At 41.1% G+C, this 19,906-nt stretch overlaps 2 protein-coding genes across 5 annotated transcripts in view; one reads left to right on the top strand and one right to left on the bottom strand.

Annotated features, from left to right (window-relative positions):
* The window catches only part of MACROD2 (mono-ADP ribosylhydrolase 2), an 891,460-nt gene that overhangs the window by 774,707 nt on the left and 96,847 nt on the right, over positions 1–19,906 (bottom strand). The gene's annotated exons all lie outside the window — the stretch shown is intronic.
* FLRT3 (fibronectin leucine rich transmembrane protein 3) lies at positions 80–15,513 on the top strand. Of its 2 annotated transcripts, XM_054194032.1 has the most exons (3): positions 80–181; positions 7,785–8,524; positions 9,648–15,513. In XM_054194032.1, the coding sequence occupies exon 3, from the start codon at positions 9,693–9,695 to the stop codon at positions 11,640–11,642; it is 1,950 nt and encodes a 649-aa protein (XP_054050007.1). In that variant the 5' UTR covers positions 80–181; positions 7,785–8,524; positions 9,648–9,692; the 3' UTR covers positions 11,643–15,513. The 2 variants fall into 2 exon arrangements, with proteins under 2 accessions (XP_054050007.1, XP_054050006.1); XM_054194031.1 differs by lacking the exon at positions 80–181 and having other exon boundaries at positions 7,277–8,524.

The following is a 19,906-nucleotide window of genomic DNA, read 5'->3' as shown; positions in this document are numbered from 1 at the left end:
GGGCGCGCGCCGAGCTCCGCGCCAGCGCAGCGCTCACCGCAACGCACCGCTCCGCACCCCCTCGGCCGCCCGGGCCTCCCCCCTCCCGCCCCAGCCACTCAGTGGGATTTACCGACCGCGGCCGCGCTGTAAATGCCGGGATCGCCCCTTTCCGCGCGTCCTTCCCCCCCCCTCCCCGCAGGTAAGCGCGGTTTCTCCGCGGGAGTTGCGCGGTCGGGGGATGGAGATGATGGAATGGGGGGAGTGCGGAGGTAGAGGAGGAGGATGCGGCGGGAAGTTTGGGTACTCCCCCCCCCGCCGCCCAGCCCCGGGGTGCGGGCACGGCGCTGCGGCGGGGAGCGCCCCGCTGGGTGCGCGGCAGGGCGCGCAGGAGCGCGGAGTTCCGCGGACATCCCCCCTTCCCCCGCGGCTGCAGCCGGCCTCTGTCCACCGTATACTTGGGGGGGGGGGTGCAAAGCCGGCTGCTCCCGAAACCGGCCGTGCGGTGCGCGCCAGCCTCGCACCGGCCCCGGGAGAAAGAGCGCAAAACCGCCTTCCGCGGGGGCGGAGGGACCCGCGGAGCAATTCCGCCGGGCTCCCCGCCTGTGCTGGGACCCCAGTCCCTCAATTTTAACCGAGGGGGTGGGGGGGAATCTTCCTTGCCCGGACCCCGCATTTCTCCCCTGGGTTTGGAAACTGCCCCCCCCTCCCCCCCCTTGCTGCATATATTAAAGAAAATTAAAAAATAAAAGGGGGGCGCGTTTGTGCCCCCTCCTCACCCTCCCCCACACGTCTGCGGGAGAGGAGATGGGGAACAAAATGGTTGCACACACGTTGAGAAAGAACGCAACAGGCCCAAATTCCCTCAAAACCGCCCCACTTTCTTTGGGGAGAAGAACCGGCCGGGCCCCCTCCCGCCGGGCTGTGAGGTCCTCGCCTAGTTTTAATCAACTTTTCTGCTGTTTTCACTTGATTAAGCGATTGTCTGCCCTAGTAGAAGCGCAGCAGCAGCTGCCTTTAATATGAACGGCTCGCAAATAAATTATTTCCTTCGCACACCTCAGATCCCGATCTTCTTCTCGCCCCGAAAGCGGTTTCGCGACGGCTCGATGTGCTTTTGTTTCACCCACCCCCTCCGAGGCAAGTAAGAGCCGCAACTTAGTTGCCCAGGCGAAGCTCGCCTGGCCCCGCAGTCCCCAGTCGTAGTCCCCGCATCTGCCATCCCATTTTGGGGGTTTTGTTTTGTTTTTTTTTTTTTTTTTTGGTTCCTGCCCAATTTTCCAGTTCAGCCCTGTTGGCGAACACAAGCCCTGCCTTTTTGGCTCCATCCTTCTGTTGGAGGGAGCCTCAATTTTCATCTTTTTGAGCCCAAAGTTACGAGGAGCGTTGGGAGGGCGGCGACGAGTGCGTGTAATTAACTAATTCGTGGAGGGCACTTAGCCCCGGGTTCCTGATTTGGACTGAGCTCAAGTGGCTCCCCTTCTTCGAGGGATCAATTCTGGTCGGCTCACAGAGTCCAGAGGAGCCTTTCATACACCGAAATGCAGAATTACTTTAAAATTAAATCATATTCCTGCCAAAGAGCACCTCAGCTGAAAGCATCTTCCTTATTGCCACTTAGAAAAAGAAGATTCGCGATTTGCATTTCCATGTAAATCCCCTACGCAGAGAAAAAAGTATAGAAAGGAGAGGCTGAAAATGTTCAGACTTTAAAACAATTCATTATCCTGACCCCAATTTCCTTGCCTAAAATACACTGCCCAAAAAAGATAGGAGCATCAGTTATGCTCCCCCATCTATTGCCTGGGGATATGGCGTCTTAATGAACGTTTCTTTGAATTCGAGAGAAAAATGCATTTGTCAATTCAAGTGTACAAAGAAAAGAATTATCTGCTACGAAACAGGGAGATGAGTATGTGTTTTTCTTGTCAATATAAGCCCCGCGTTAGATCATATTTAGGAGATTTCAGTGCCCTTCCCTCCCTCCAAGAAAAACCCTTCAAGTTTCCTTTAATTTATTCCAAACCCATACAATACAGCCCCGTTTAAGATCGGTTTTCCAGTATTTCATAAACAAACGGTATACCTGGCTTTACAGAAAGCTCTTCAGATACACTGAGGTTATTCTAATCCTTCTATTCATACTGTTACCAACCTTTTCTATTTTTCCATCTATGTTTAATCACTTCTAAAAGCTGCATTTTTTTCCTGCCTTCTGTGCTCCTCCTATATACCAGGAACGGTGACAACCCTTGGCATATATTTAAAATGCCTTTTTTTGTTGTTGTTTGTACATTCATACCATTTTAACTGGAGAACGACTAGATAAATGCCGTAGTTAATACAATCAGGATGGGAAATAAGATTCTGTAAACTCTCTGAAAGAGTAAATTTTTTTTTTTTTTTTTTTTAAATTCCCTCCTTTGGAGGCTGCCTCTGTTTTTCTCAACGGGAGACTTTGTTGTAATTAAAGCAGAGAAAACTGGACAGCAGCAAAAACCATCTGACTTGTGGCTCTTAAAAGCACAGTTTTTGTAGTATGTACCACCCCCCAGTGGGCAAAAAAACTCTGTAGTAAACTCACAGCGAGCTCTAATCTTCAGAAATAAAGTGTACATGTTTTACAGCAAGAACAAAATCGAGATGCGTTTCTGGGGTTTGGTTTTGGGGGGGTGGGTTGTTTTTTCTTTCTTTTTTCGTTTTTCCTTTGTAACCAGTAGCTTAAAAGTTGAAAGATATTACGTCAGGCGACGGTGACTAATCAAAGCAATTGCTGGAGTTTGCAAACTTTGCCTTGCAATGATTTGAAGTGGCTTCAGTTGGTAGATGGCCATCTTAGCATCCATGCTTCCTGCTAGAAGGAGACAAATGGCTAGTTAATTCTGAAGGTGGTTGGGGTTTTTTTTTCCCTTAATCACTTCAAAGCAGAAGAACGCGTAGAAGACTTAATCTGTGATTGCTTGCATTTATTTTTAATAAGGGACCGAAAAAAAAAAAATCACTTAGGGCAGGCATCTTGAAAAGCATTCAGTAAATATATTACATCATCACAAACTCTCTTCTTCCTTTCCTGAGCTGTAAGAATTCGAGCAATCTTTCAACTTCACGTTTCTTAAAGGCTTACATTTTGAGGAGCAAATTTAGTAAATCGGGAGATGAGCAAACAACTGTTTTAAAAGGGAAAGAAACAAAACTACTGAAACTTTATCCAGTGTTTCAGTAATATTTTTACACGCCTGACGTTTTGGGCCAGGAACTCCCTTATCAGGTATAATTCCACCTAAACTTGTCAAGAGGGGGGAAAAAAATTTTAGATTTTACCTTGAAACAATGGCAGCATTTGTTCTCTATTCTTTTATTTTAAGCAGGGGCGAGTTACCTCAGCAGCAGCTCTGCAAAGAAAACCTAGAAGCCATAATTGGCTAAACTCAAAGAGCACTAAAACACCAAACAAAAAGCCATTTCAAAACACTCCCCCCTCAAAGTGTTTTGTGGTTTTGAATTTTTTTTTTTTGGTTGGTTTTTTTTAACATGTAACCTTTGCAGGAGCAGAGTAGTCAAAACAAGAGAGCGAGGGGGAACAGCATTAATAGTCTGGATCTTTTCAACCCGGCATCTTCAAAACCAGGCAAGGTTTTAGAAGTAAACTTCAGAAGAGAACAACTTATTTCATTTCCATCCTCTACAGCAAATACTGGTTTGGCTCATCTTAGGCGTGGAGTCAAGCTCTTACTCAGAATCCATTTCTAAGGCAGATTCACTTGCATTTAAGGGAAGATCACATTAAAATTTGCATTTTTTTTTTTAAAGACACTTTCAGTTAGAACTAGGAAGACAAAAAGCAATATTCTATTCAACTACTATACAAGAAGAGGGGGGGGAAAGGACATTTTCTACCAGTAAATAAAACCCCCAACAGAAGGAAAACCTCCAAATTTCACCAAACCACAGAGCTACAACCTGACTGAAGGGCTCACTCTCACTTTTAACCAAATCCTTTGCATTCTTTTCCCCTTGGAAAGCCAGCCAGAGGACCTTCTGCTTGCCTAGCACCAAAACAAAAGACTGGGGGGCACCTTCTTGAAATATGATGATCGTGGAAATCGCAGCTCCTAGACAGGGTGCTTAGAAAGCATTTTGCTGTCACTATCAACTAACCCTGAGTAATACACTTAAAGAAAACAAAGTATGGGCATTGTTTTAAGTGTAGATTAGCACTGTGGATTTTTTTTGTTGTTGTTTTAAAGAAAAAAAAAAAGTTGGTTGAAGCTATTTAAGAGGCAGCATGACCTTTGTAAGGGGAGCTGGCAATATACGCAGTAGATAAACTTCACAAGTATCTTAAAAGATGATAAGCACATTTTACAGTCCTGATATATTTCAGATTATAAACAAATACAGAGGTAGTTCTGGAATGTGGGTACGCTGATTAAGCAAAATTGTTAGGCTTCTCAAATATATGTATATTCTAATGTTAACTTTAAATGTTACTCTTGTCATTTATAACCTAAAAATACCGAGCTCTTTCCCTTCCCCCTGATACTTTGATGGTTAGAAAGAAGCCACTGAACTACCAGAGCTCCTGCCGGAGAACACAGAGGTAGATTAGAAATTCAAATAAGCATTGTGTGACCTCAAGAGAGGCAGGTCTTGATTTTATTCATGTTTTATCACAGCTTGGAAAGGAAAAAAAAAAAAATATCTTTGGCACCGTTTTGAGAAAAACACCCAACTTTTCATATATACCAAAACGTTTGTTTGTTTGTTTGTTTTATTTTGGGGTGGGTTTTTTTGCTTTTGTGGTGGTTCTTTGGGGTTTTTTTTTGCTGTTGCCTGCCTACAGGACAGGGAGTGCAGCTGGACTCTGTATCTCATAGTAAATATAATGTTCCTTTTCAGTACGTTTTTCTTGTATAGTGCAAATTGCTTTGAATTTTTTAAAATAAGATGTCCCCCTGCCTAGCTGTACCACAGCGATAAGTAGACGCACGAGGCTCCCGCATTACCACTATCTGTAGTAATACTCTTGCTTACACAATGTCCCAGGAAAAGTAATTTAACCATGCAGTTCAGCAAAGTTCATGAAAACATTCAACTCGGAATAAAGATAAGCCAAAAAGCTGCTCTTCGGTTGCTCCAATGTTACTTTTGTTACCCACCCCCCGCCAAAAAAAAAAGGCAATTTTTGCATTTAAAAATGAGTTTTAGCACCTACTTTCTAAAATCTGCTCTGTTCAGAAGTAATGGCTTCTTTCAAAACCATGTGTCCATGACGCCTCCCAATTTGATGTTGCAGAAACCTGGACACAGTGTCTGTACCAGTGGGGGTCACTTTTCCTTTCATCCCGCCGGATCAGCTATAATGACTTGATGTCAGGGAATATTTAGAGACGGCTCAAGAAGGGGAAAGTTTGAGCGTGGCAGCAGGATTCCCTTCTTCTCTTTCTCGACAGATCACTGGAGCCTTTGATATGCAAAAACATTGTTTTCAGCGATGGCTTCAGATATAAAAGGGAAGTGCGAGATATCAAACAATCCAGACCTGAAGAAAACTATTCTAAGTTTAGAAAAGGGAGTGGGGGGTATAGTCTTAATCCACATTTTTGAAACAGTGTCGTCTTCTCCAAAGAGACCTCCTTTTCTTTTTCTCTCCCTTGTTTTCATGTAATTTTGAGAGAAGGGATAAAAAAAAAAAAAAAATAAATTCCAAGAGCTTAATGAGCTTTAGTGCTTTCACTTTAATCCTACACATTACTGCTATTCTAATAGTGGCAATAAATGAAGGGATGACTACCAAATGGAGCGGAGAGGAAACAGTTTATATGCTAGAAAGGTACAACAAATGGACTTACTTTCTCTCGTGTGTATGTATATATTAATGTATGCATACTACAGCCTCTGTTTTGCTGAATACTAACGTATTTTTTACAGCTTTGAAAGTTCTAAAGAAGATTTATGATTTTTCTTTTTTTTTTTTAAGGAAGTACTTAAACATTATTGTAGCCTTCAAAGGCCTATTTAAGAAATTTATATTCCCACTTCAAAATATACTTGTGGAAAATACCCTCTCTCAGAACTTCACATTAGTTCCTAAGAGATACCATTTTTTCTAGAGCTGTTAAGGAACTGTTTTAAGTTTCAGGAGTAGAGCCTGGACTTTTTTCCCCAAACACTTCAGTAATACAGACCAGGCGATCCAGACACGGCAAGAATATGGAGCATTTTTGTTCCATTTTATACCGATCGCATAACTTACCAAATTACATAAATTACCACAAAAAATATGCATTCCCTTATATTCTTAAAGTGTGGCCACGCAAATTGAGTTTTCGCCTTAAACAAAGCGTATGTTAAAATACTTATATATGCCATAGTGGAGAGTCTCTCATTTTAAGTTACTATTTTCATTACACAACTGCTGAAACAAGGTGCAAAACCAAAGCTCAGATGAGCACGAAAGCAGCATCAGGAGAGAAAAGGCTTTACCACTCGCTCACTAGCCAGCCACACCATCTCTAAAAGTGGGCGGCTTTTTGTTTTTTTTTTTAAAAAATAATTTTATTTAATGGTCACTATTTTTCTACGAAAAAGAGCAGCATAATTTGTATCTATGTCGATAAGTTTGTATCAGTGCATACCTCCTGCTGCTATAGGAGTGTTACTCATCTATTTCATGATGGACCTGCTTCAAATTGCAAAACCCACTTACAAACCAGAAACAGTTTCTTTGTTAGATCTAATATTTTCTGAAGGCCCAGAAGCTACCGTAGTGAAGCCCATGGGAAGGGAGCTAAGCGAGCATTACTCAGCACGCTGTTTCTTCCCAGCCTTTCAGTTCTGAGGATTGTGCTCCCTTCTCTGGACAAGATACGTTTCCTCACAAAAACGAGAGGCAACTAAACATCAAGGTTTTTTGTAATTTCAGATTTAACTGTTTCTATCCCAGACAGATACCACCCTCACGCTCTTGGGGAAAACAAAGTTGGTATCTAAGTGGATACTTTCTGCAGTAGTGGTACAAAGTAACCCAAGTTAAAAATAACATTCAAAAATAACCAAATAATTAGAGTTCTTCAAGAAACAGGAACAGCCAAGACTGAAAATATTTTTTTTTTTAAATTAGATAAAAAAAATCAGTTAAAATGCTAATCTAAACACCAGTTCCACCTTGCAAAGTGACAAATACAATAGCTTAAAAGTTCAGACCGCAAAAATTGAGCACATTTCACGAAGAAAACCCATATACGTATCTCTGTTGTCAGAGAGTCGATAGGGATGCCCAGCTAGTCCCCAGTTCAGAACGGGCATGTTGCAAATACGAAATATGAATACAGTATTTTAGCAAAACCGCTTCCCCTTTCATCCACTAACTACTGAAGGGTAATTAGCTCCCTTTACGTTTAAAACCAAGGAGAGGATCATCATCTATTTCAGTTTAGCAAGAACACAAAGCAAGCAATCATTCTGGTCTCCTCCAAGGAGGCAGGACTGGCATTTCTAATCAGGTGGGAAACATCATTTACCAATATTTTGTTAACCTCTCAGTTCTGGATGACTTTATTTTCTACTGAAAGAAAGAAAAATACAGTTCCGGCAAAAATGCCCTAACACCAAACTAAACAGCAAAATGTTTTCTTGAAGAGCTCTGTACTTTGCTGAAATACCAATATTTTGGGGAAACAAGATGTCCTAGTCAAGTATACAACAAACAGAGCATGATTTCTACAAGGAATGCAACAAAACTCTGAATACTAGTCTCTACCCGTTGTTATTAATTCCAAATTTTTTTGTTTTTACTTTTGCAGGAAATTGAGAGTTCAAGGAAAGCTTTAAAAAGGGAGTTTTCTGGGGAGGAAATCGTATTTTTGTGGGTTTTTTTTTTAAATGAAGAAAACCATCTGATTTGCCTAACGTTTCTACGGCAGAGTAACTTGCGTTCTTGCAGTGCAGGAGGAATTCTTTTCCTGCATTACAAATGTGGAAGAAGCGTTAAAAAGCGAGAGTCGGAAAATGGTTCTCTCCAAGAAGTGTGGATGTATCAGGATGTAGCTGCTGTACAAAGTTGATACTTGGATAATTGCGGACAGGAAAAAAGCAGCCCCGTTCCTGACCTCCTGAAGAGGCTGCCGTCCTTCAAGCCTCAGCATAATGAATGGCCTCCATCACGCGGCGCTGAAGTTGCCACCTCCAACCACCACGCTGCACGGAAGAGTTTGTAAGAGTTACAAAGAACGTCATTCCTGCTAAAGGCATTAAACCGAACAAAAGGGGCTCTTCATTCACAAGACTTTACACGAGGACAAAAATAGAGGGAAGCCTGAAGCTGGGCCTGGTGTGCTTATGTACCATGATAAATCTTGGTTGGAATGCTCATTGAGAATCGTGCCAGGAGCCAGGAAACACACACCACCGAGAAGGACCGTCTGAGGAAACACCGCTGAGGAAAACAGGGCTCCATGGAGTAAACCGTAAGAGTGACTCGCGAGAAAGACATTCCTTTACTGGATATCCTCAAGCACAAAATTTACTTGTACCTTTAAATACGGTAGGATCAATATTAATTTATTTTCCTTTTTGTGCCTCAGAGAATAAAGTTCAATTAATATATGAACCCACAAGAGAAAAGGTCATGACACCGCTTAATGCATAGGTCATCTTGCAGAAGTTCTCACAACCCTAATTACAATGGTAATTGAATTATGTTGTCTTAAAAGCTATAAAAATGCTAATTACCTGAGCTCAATGTACAAACACACTACTGATGCAAAGTACAATTTCAGTCTCAAGAGTTAATTTATATTATCCTACCCTGCACAGTTTGACCTAATAAGATGGGAAAATGTGGTTAAACCTGCCAAGTAGTCTCTTATTAGCGTACTGCTTAGTGAGAAGACTTTTGAGAATGACAAATATTTAAATGTGAAATTAAGCATGTAATGAAATATTCTATCCAGTCAACTAGAAAGCCGTAGCTCTACCACCTACTTCAGGTTGTTAGCTACCTACCCATCGTAACGTTCACCTTTCTAAACATTCCAGTTCAAAACCCAGGAAAAGTAGGCTGTAATATCTCTAAGATACGCAACATGATGTATAGTGCTTGGAAAAACTTGGAAAAAAGTCTTTAGCTGGCCTTTGACCTTCTGTCTGCGTTTTCTGCTTTGCCACTAGGACTTTTTTGAACCTCCAAAGTAGCTGCCGCTAAACTTGTGGGTTCGGTAAGGGGTTTATAGTTCACTTAAGGGCTCCTGGGTAGTTAGCTGGCTTAGGAATTACTTCTTATCTTTCAGATATAGAATGATTTACTTGAACTCTGGCGTGACTTCAGCTCTGTACTTATCTGGTATCTGTGAACAAAGATTGTCTCTACCCATGAAACGTGAAGGAATCCTTAGAAAGAGCCTTCTTGCTTAAGCAAGACAAGTCACAGATCAGACATACTTGATTATATTAGTTTCAATTACTATGCAGAATAACCTATTAACGTAATTGAATTAGTACAAGTAGTAGTACAATTACTGATGTAAGGAAAAAAGTAAACGTGTCTATGAGCTTGAATTTTAGTTTAATATGCATGTTTCAGATGTCTTCTGTAATGTTGAAGTTGAATTTTCACTGCAGTTTCTTCACTGATGATCTGGATAATTTTGTTTGTTTGGTTTTTTTAGATTGTTGAAGATCAGAACTGTATACAAATCTCATCATTCCTGACCATGATTAGTGTAACCTGGAGCATCTTCCTAGTTTGGACTAAAATAGGGCTGTTACTTGACATGGCACCTTACCCTGTTAGTGCCAAACCGTGCCCTTCAGTATGTCGCTGTGATATGGGTTTCATATATTGTAATGATCGCGATTTGACGTCTATTCCTACAGGAATCCCAGAGGATGCTACTACCCTCTTCCTTCAGAACAATCAAATAAATAATGCTGGGATTCCTTCAGAACTGAAGAACTTGCTTAGGGTGGAAAGAATATATTTATACCACAACAGCCTAGATGAATTCCCCACTAACCTCCCTAAGTACGTTAAGGAACTGCATTTGCAGGAGAATAATATCAGGACCATTACTTATGATTCACTTTCACAAATTCCTTATCTGGAAGAACTGCATTTGGATGATAATTCCGTTTCCGCTGTTAGCATCGAGGATGGAGCTTTCCGGGACAACATCTATCTCAGACTGCTTTTTCTCTCCCGAAATCACCTTAGCACCATTCCCTGGGGTTTGCCTAAAACGATAGAAGAGCTACGCTTGGATGATAATCGTATTTCCACGATTTCAGAGCTGTCCCTTCAAGACCTTACAAATCTAAAACGCCTTGTTTTAGACGGAAATCTTCTAAATAATCATGGATTAGGAGACAAAGTCTTCATGAATCTAGTCAATCTTACAGAACTGTCACTGGTCCGCAATTCTCTCACAGCCGCACCGGTAAATTTGCCGGGAACAAACCTAAGAAAGCTTTATCTTCAAGAAAACCACATCAACCGTGTGCCACCCAATGCTTTCTCTTACTTAAGGCAGTTGTATCGACTAGACATGTCCAATAACAATCTTAGCAATTTACCTCAGGGTGTCTTTGATGACCTGGACAACATAACTCAACTTTTTCTTCGCAACAACCCTTGGCACTGCGGGTGCAAAATGAAATGGGTACGCGACTGGTTACAGTCATTGCCTTTGAAAGTTAACGTACGTGGACTGATGTGTCAGGCACCAGAAAAAGTACGTGGAATGGCTATCAAAGACCTCAACGCGGAACTATTTGATTGTAAGGATGATGGCATGATAAGCACCATCCAAATCACTACTGCGGTACCAAACACGTTGTACCCGGCCCAGGGACACTGGCCGGTTTCTGTGACCAAACAACCAGACATCAAGACTCCCAACCTAAATAAGAACTACAGAACCACAGCAAGCCCAGTACGCAAAATCATTACAATATTTGTGAAATCCGTAAGCACGGAGACTATTCACATCTCCTGGAAAGTTGCACTACCAATGACTGCTTTAAGGCTGAGCTGGCTCAAGATGGGTCACAGCCCTGCCTTTGGATCTATAACTGAAACGATAGTTACGGGCGACAGGAACGACTATTTGCTGACGGCTCTCGAACCAGAATCGCCATACCGCGTATGCATGGTTCCCATGGAAACCAGCAACATCTATCTGTCCGACGAAACGCCCGAATGCATCGAGACCGAGACGGCGCCCCTTAAGATGTACAACCCTACCACAACCCTCAACCGGGAGCAGGAGAAAGAACCTTACAAAAACTCTAGCTTGCCCTTGGCCGCCATCATCGGCGGCGCGGTGGCGCTGGTGGCCATAGCGCTGCTGGCCCTGGTCTGCTGGTACGTCCACAGAAACGGGTCCCTGTTCTCCCGGAACTGCGCCTACAGCAAGGGACGACGGAGAAAAGATGACTACGCCGAAGCGGGAACCAAGAAGGACAACTCCATCCTAGAAATCAGGGAGACTTCTTTCCAGATGATACCAATAACCAACGACCAAGTGTCCAAGGAGGAATTTGTAATACACACCATTTTCCCACCTAACGGCATGAATCTGTACAAGAACAGCCACAGTGAAAGCAGTAGTAACAGGAGCTACAGAGACAGTGGTATTCCAGATTCAGATCATTCACACTCATGATACTGAAGGACACAAAAGACTGGTTTGGGTTTTGTTGGGTTTTTTGGTTTTGTTTTGTTTTTTAAAGAAAACGAGAAAAGACTGACTTAACGGTTGCTGTTCTACTGCAAAACACTGGATTAAAAGACTGACAAAGCAATGTACTGTACATTTGCCATATAATTTATATTTAAGAACTTTTTATTAAAAGTTTCAAATTTCAGGCTACTGCTGCGATTAATGTAGTGGGGATACCTGACCACAATTCTATATTTTAGTATTTTTTAGTAATTTGTACTGTATTTTCCTTGCTAATATTGAAGTTACAGACCATTTAACTTTTATGTTCTACTGAGTAAGATGACTTGTTGACTGTGAAAGTGAATTTTCTTGCCGTGTTGAGCAGTCAGAACATTCATCTGAGATCCTTGTAAGTGTAAGCACAGGCCATTTTTCACTTTGGTATCAATAAAATAATGTTGAACCTGGCAAATCAGGAAGATCAAGAAGTGGTTGCAAAAACTCACAGAACTTCCAATGTTGGGTCTATTAAACCTGTAAACCACAACAATATTCAATAAACAAAAATGTGTGTAGTAATGGGCAATATCAGCTGTCTGGATATATCCATTCAACAATGGTGAAATCCAACTTAGATGAAAATAATCAAATCAATGACATGCACGAGACTGAAGCTCTTGACACGTGTGAAAAAAAAGAATGAAATTCCTAACAAGGAATTTAAAAAAATGCGCTAGGCTCTACAAATGAAGTGGGTAGAGGCAGTTTAAGGGTAGATTTCTGGTTATCAAAACCAGTCGTCTGCTTATTACAGAGACAACAGCGATGGACGGTCACAGGCATTTGGGGGGCAAGGGCAGGAGGACAGAGACAATGCTTAGAACCTGGTTTTTGAACAGAAAAAGGGTTGAAAGTGCAGTTTCGTAAGAAAAAAAGAGCAGGACAAAAAACCCAGGCAAATGCAAGCAAGGTCTCAAAAACTTTAGTCACGAAGGTAAAGAGACAATTGGGGAATACAGCTATTTTTAAGTGTATACTCAACAGTATACAGGTATGTGTTCGGTATACCGCTGTTACAGTCAGGAATACTGCCCATTACTGTCACAGTTTTCCAGAAATTCCTTGGTAAATCTGTAAGGTAACATGTTTCTTTCTGCCTTCCTACTGAACTATGAGCTATTTCATGTTTAATCCCCAAGCCACTCTTTGTTGCCATAATCATTTGTTTCTTCAACTAAAAACCAAAGTGCTTTGTACGCCCTTTGGCCAGTCTTGTATGTGCCTTGATCCAACGCTACATGTATCAAGCTTTTAAAAATTAAAAAAAGGGAAAAAAAATAATAAAATACCCACTTTTTCATATGTAACTTAACCATGAAAAATATTGGTCTTATTGATGAATAAAGTTGAAAAATTAGTTCAAAATAATGCTGCACCTGTGCAGTGCACTGATAGGAAACCCACTCAAAAGCTACCACTGTTCAGGTCATGAGCTTCACCACCTTCTTTGTTCAATTTGACAGTATCACACTTGCAGGGTTTCTTTATTATTAATCACCTGGAAAATAAGTTTTCACAACTTTGAAGCATGTGAACAATGAAAGGGAGGGAAGGCATGGAATTACAGCCCTCTGAGATACGATTTTTTTCAACAGAAACAGCAAATAAGAAGAAAAAATACTTAACATTTTGGACAGTATCTCAGATAAGAAGGAATCTATACCAAATGCAATTCAATTTTAAGAGAATTTTAGCAGTGCTTGGCCTGTCTGTTTCCCTAAGAGTGGTAAAGGATGAAGAAAAAACAGTGATGGTTTCAGCAAACCATTCTGCCAGGCATCCAACTGCGGAGATCCCAAACTTCCGGTAATACACAGCTCTTTTCAGCCTCATTTTCCAGATGTGCCCAGGGAAGTTCCCTTCCAAACTCCCTGAGCCATGGTAACTGTTTCCTCAACCTCACCTTCACAAACGCCTCCTGCAGTTCCTGAGCAGCAGAGGGGTCCCTGGTGGAGGAGCAGCACTGTGCTTCCTTAAGGACCTTGCACAAATCACCTCTTCTCCTTCACATGGAGCGCTGATGGATCCACAATGCCAAAAATGACAAGGAAGGGGCACATTATGCTAAACAACTACGTGCTCAGCTCAGTGTAACGCGCTAAGAAAGACTATTTTGCACTGTTTTCCCATCAGGTACGAATCTAGGGAAGGGTGAGAAAGCCAAGCATGGGGAGCCTCATCACGTTCTTGTGCAAAAGGCTTCCCAAGCGGCAAGTGGGAAAGGAAAACCAACACAGATGGAGAAGATGGACCTGTTTTTCATCTCAGCTAGTGATATAGGGACCCCTTATATCAGAGATTTAATGGCTGGGACACCAGCAATAGATTACTGGTTCTTTGCGATCGGCTCTCCCATAACAAAATTAAATAGGTTTTGCTGTATTTTCAAGCTATTTACATGAAAACCTCTCTCTGTCGACTCCAAATTTGTGTTGTGAAAAGGGTAAAAGAACACTCAATGAGTACTGTCCCATGCCTCTTCTGAAGCACCTCAGCTAGAGGTAGCCTGGAAGTGGTCCATAGCATCTACTGCACGTCTCGGGTGATGCCATTCAAACGTCATAAGTGCCATAAAAAAGTTGCCACTTGAGGAGGAGATATTTGCACGTGAATCTGAAGTACAAGGACTTTTCACGTGAAATTTACGTACTGCGAGACAAATCCAAGAGCAACTTCCGCAGGTTGGCCCAGTCGCTGCCGGTTCACCTCCACTAGAAAGAGGGTGAAAACCTGGAGAAGCGGCTCAGTCGCCGGCGGGGAACCAGGCCAGGTTTGCAGGGAGAGCGGGTATCCCTACCGCAATCCACGTCCGTGGGAAAAAACAGCACACCACGCATACGAGATCTTCCTTAGGTTCTACAGCAACTTTTATGCAACGCGTGTAATATTAACGTGTGCTGACTTGGCAAGAGAAAGATTAATTTTAAACTAGACTCTTGAGGGTTGTTTTTTTCTTCTGATATTTATACAAATTTCTATTTCGCTCCATGTCATGCCCATCTCTTCAAGACTCTTGTACTTACGATAGCGCTGCAGTTATAGCATGCAATGCTCTCTAGCACCGTGCATAAATCCCTTCTATTAGACAGTTACATACATAGGCAAATCGGATTACTGCATTGAGCAGTTTACTCAACACATTTATCAAAATAACATTAATCCACATTAAACTTATCTCGAATAATTTTGAATTCCATGTTATTTCAGTGTACTGTTCAACATGTAATTGTGGAGCAAGGAGTGGAATTTCTTTCAGCGTTGCCTAAACCTACCTGCAGGGTTAATTTAATCAGCATTCTCCATATTAAAATACTATGCCAAGTATCTTTTACATTCTTTATTACTGTCCTTTTTTTATATTTATATTGGTACCCTGAATTGCTCACAGTTCTGTTTTAACCTGAAAGCTGACTCTAAAAAAACCCAACCCTGGTACTTTGAAAACCATATTAATTTTGTCTCATCTCGGTACCTTCCAGAACTAAATTTGCTTCATTTATAAACTATTATTTCCTAGCTTTGTACAACAGCCTGAAATGCAACAACTGGTGGGTTTTTCGGTTGTTTTTTTTCTTTTTCTTTTTTTTTTTTTTCTCCTGGCTTTAACAGTACCAATCTCAAAGTATTATGGTCTTGGAACACAGTTACCATTTCTTCTGCTAATGCACTAGCTAGCATGCAAGCTATATTGTGCCAATGCTGTACATATTGAATGTAGAGCAGCAAATGCAATAAAGCAAAAAGTAATAAAGCCTTATTTGCTATTAAAATAATTTACTGATGACAGAATGCACTAAAGCACATATACAGACTTCTCCGCTGAGTAAGAGGATACAGTTTTGCATATTCACCTGCAGCTAAAGTTGGATGAGATCTTCAAACGTGAGCTGGCAGATGCCATCTGCCTGGATTTCTCCAAACCGCGTTTGTTTGGGATGTTTTTGGATGAAACCCAAATTTGCACAGATACCCTCTGCTTTCAAAACACCTTAACCTTGCTTCCAAATCCATATAGGCACACTAACCGTTCCGTGTTTCAGCATCACCTTCAGCCTGATCTTTGTTTAATTTTCTTCGCTGACACCAGAACAAGAATAAAAGCCTCGAGCCACAACCCAGCACTTACAATCAGTGAACTTTTTTTTTTTTTTTTTTTTTTTTAAACAAAGGACAAAGTTAATCCATAACCGGGGAGTTTCTTCTTCCAAACTAGCCGGCAGTGGTTTAACCAGAAAGGAAAAGCCCATTGACTGAATTCAGATGTGAAAATTTTATACTTGAAAGCATTTTTCTTTTTTCTTTGCAAATGAATTTAGTTTTGGAGCTGGTGGAGAGGTCTCGCTCTTGTGATGAAATTAGAGCCTTTTCAAACACTCTGAAGGTGTAACCATGTGACACCCCACAGGTATCACATTCTGGACACCATTGCTTTAAAAGATGTATTTTTATTATTTTTTTTTAAAAGATGCACGTTTGATTTAATTTTAATAGTTATTTCATCAAATAATTTCCTGCTCCTCTCAAAAAACTCTAGATAAAACCACATGAAGTACATGGATGTCACTAAAACAGTGAAAGAGCATTTAGCTCAAAACAAGCATCACCTGCATTTTACCAGCACTGGACATCAAGCAAGATGCTCATTTTACGGTAGTCCTTAAAAAATGATGGCTGGGGAACATTCCTGCCCTAGGGGGAAACCAAAACACTTCAACAAAATGAGTGTTAAAAGAAATAACCATCCTCTGGATTACCGGTGGTCTAAGGCAAAGGCGTACAACGCACGTTTTGGAAACCGAGCAAATGTCCATCATCGTGCGTGGGCGCCATAAGTGTCCTACACCTGAAACCTGCAGGCTGGGATTGCAGAAATGCTTTACCCAACTTCAACTGTTTTCCAGAGCCCCTGTGTTCTTCCTTAGGATGAAAGTGTTGTGGAGCCACGGTATAAAACCCCTCAAGACTACGAACAACACCACAAGCTGAAAACGCTTTCTTTCTGAAATCTGAAGCTGGACCTTCGAAGCTTAGCAAAAGCACTCATAAATAAGTTATAAAAATAGAAGCTTCTTAATAGGGCTAATTAAATAATCTGACTTGTTCAAGCTGGTTGATAGTATTCATATAGGCTGATACTCTGTCCTGAACAGCCCTCTTAAGTAATCAAAAAGAGGGAGTGGACCACAGCCAAGTGCTGGTGCGCGCTCCGCTCCCCTCGCCCAGCTTAAGGAATATCTATCTATAGACACAGCCATAAAAGGTTTAATTGCTCAAAACCAAGGGACCGCGCGATGTTCTTTAATCATTAACTGCGGCAACATCATTTACAAACGGATGAAATTATGCGTATTATGCATAATTTAACTCTTCAATTTATGCAAAATATTTTAAAAATTATTTAGGTCAGAAACGCACATCTGATTTATTTAAAACAGATTTCCTCCAGTGGTCTTAGACCCTGGTAAGTGCCTACTAGGCAACTGGCTTTCTACACGAAAACAGGTATTTTTGGGGGACGTGGGGATTGGTTTTGTTTTGTCTCTTTTTTTTTAATTAGGAGGCATAAATAATTTCACTCCAAATCTTTCCGTTTTCATTGGATAGAACAGTGAATTGTTGACTATTTTAAGTGAACACCTATCACTCATCAACACACATTTAGGGCAGGTGCTGGTGGGGTAAAAGAGCTCCCCTTTCCTTTCCCGTCTCTCCTCGCAATAAGGCTTTCCAGGATTCTAAGCTGAAGTCTTGCTTTTATTGCAAGAATTGCAGTAGGGTAATGCCACCAGTTTGCACCACTGTACGATCCTATTCAAAACGTGGGACACTTTAGTTTTGAGCAGCACACGAGCAGCTGTAGTTACGTACGCAGTTATGGACTAGAAGCAGAAATCTTTCGGGCTGAGGAACACACCGCATGCCACGTCAAACCTAAGCCTTCGCCCAACTCTGAGTCTGCTACATTACCATTGTTTCCTAAATTACTAGAACAAGCATTAACAGCTCGAACAGAGAGTAAGAGAAAGCATCCTCACCTTGCACATCATCTTAAGCTATTGCTCTGTATGTGTAAAGCAGAGTTAATTTGGCTTTCTTAAATCAAAGTGTTGTTTTTCCATGGATTCAAGGGTAAAATAAATAAATAACATTTTTTTAAAAAGGTAAAGCCTTCTGCCCAGGAATGCTGCTGTTCTGACAAAGCAGAGGATTTAAGAAGTCACGTTTTAACTCTTACTCCAGAAGTACACACAAAACCCAAGCCTTTATAAACCCTATGCGCTTTTTGATTGTGTTTATTATATGCTTAAGCCCTATTTAAACTACATTACTGGGAAACAAGAGCTACGTGCGTTGCAGTCCTCTAACAGGAAATAAACTAGAACTCACTGAATTTTCATTTTCTACACATTTTGAACGCCACAACAAGAACGTGGACAACTACAGAACCTGGGCTTTTTTTGTTTGTTTGCCTGGTTTCAATAATCTTCACAAGAGAGATTGAAGACACTTACTTCTGAAGCCTGACAGAATAATTTACTGCCCATAAGGATCATGAGCTCATTAACAGATAGAAAGCCATCTACAGGGAAAGTGCTAACCCAGCGAGTAAACATAATGTTAGGATATTAGCTGATAATGCGGAACCTCTGCACCTAATGTCTTTAAAGCAATTCTTTTACTCTAAGAACTCCTTAATGGCGTGTTACCTACTTCATCCGCTAAAAACCTTTTCATTTCTCCCCAGTACGGAAATGACATACAGCATACTAAAAAAAAAAATTAAGAAAAAAATCTCACATTATTCCTAGATCTCGGAAGTTGTTTTGGTCACTGAAATCCCCCACTTAGCAGCCAAATGAAGTGAAAAGTCAGGTACAGGACAATACCGCTGGGGGAGCTAAATTGCTGACCTCGTGCTGTTTCCTTGGATAAATGAGAAGAGGCAGCGATGGAACTGCAGGTAGGACATAAGCAGCTCATCCACAACTGTCCCAGACAGACCCCTCAGCTCTCCCAGTTCTGTATCTTCCTGCTTTTGACTACAAGAAAATTTTTATCAGTACCTTGAAGGGTCAAGAAGGTTGAGCACCAGCAGGACCATAACTACCTCTTAAGCTCTTCTTTCTCTTACTTTTTTTTTTTTTTTTAAATAAAGCTTATTAAGAGAGTTTGTTCAGTAAACATGACTGATTTGCATGGAAAAAAACCCTCTTCGTTGCTCATTGTACTTGTTGATACACAGTGGAATGGTGGTAAACTTTCCTTAAAAGTGTTTGCAATTAAATCCAAGGTAAGCGCATCACAAAATATTTCCTCTGGAAATCTCCGCTATTACCTGAGCTTAAAAATAACAAGATCTTAAGGGGAAAAGAAAAATAAATAATGTATTCCTAAGAAGCTGCTCTCAAACGCTGCTTTCCTCTGGCCCATATTTATATGGACAAAATCCAAATAAACAAGGTCAATTAAAGAGAATTTCAGGGGAGAGAGAGATGGAACACCACAAAGTAACATTTTTACTACTGAAACTTGACTTATACTGAAAATGAGAATAACTACTTGGTTTATCATGGTTTATCTGTGTCAGTAAGAGCTCGGGTCTTTTTCAATATCTGCTGGACCCAACGGATGACGGGGCTGCACTGATCAGTGCTTCCCTTGGGTGGGGACAGAGATATTAAGAGGAGCCAAATGCACCCAGATCTCTGAAAACAACGGTAATGGCGACTGGGTTTCCCACAAAAATTTGTCCCAAATTTTTGGGTTTGTCCAAAAAATTCTGTCCCAAACTCTGAAATCTAGTACTATCCTATGTTACATTTAAAAAAACCCAAACGAACAAAACCCAAACCCAAACAAAACTAAAGAACAGATGACGTAGCTTTCAAGCGGGAATGATCTGACATCATGCCCAGTTTTATCTGTAAAACAAATTGGTTTGGTCTATTTGAATTCATACCCATATTAACGATCACGAGCACATTTTAATTAAGGCCCTTCCCCTTCCCCCCCAGGATATTTTTCAGTACATATTCTGCGTAGAAGTAAATGGAAGTTTGTGCAACACGGTTCATCAACATCTTCCCATTTTCCCTGTGTTATCAACTGAGTTTTTTAACATTTGTATCATTTTAGTCATTAAATATTAAAAGCACAAAAAACACTTTGTCGATTTAGTTTTTAAGGCAGTAGAGATGGGAGAG

This window comes from Rissa tridactyla, chromosome 3, assembly GCF_028500815.1.
Source record: "Rissa tridactyla isolate bRisTri1 chromosome 3, bRisTri1.patW.cur.20221130, whole genome shotgun sequence".
Taxonomy (NCBI): Eukaryota; Metazoa; Chordata; class Aves; order Charadriiformes; family Laridae; genus Rissa; species Rissa tridactyla.
The sequence above is the reverse complement of the archived record's forward strand: the minus strand, read 5'-3'. Positions and strand labels throughout refer to the sequence as shown.

What these genes read in the sequence shown, in the direction of transcription:
- FLRT3 (XM_054194032.1), top strand. Translation starts at nt 9,693, where the DNA reads ATGATTAGTGTAACCTGGAGCATCTTCCTAGTTTGGACTAAAATAGGG.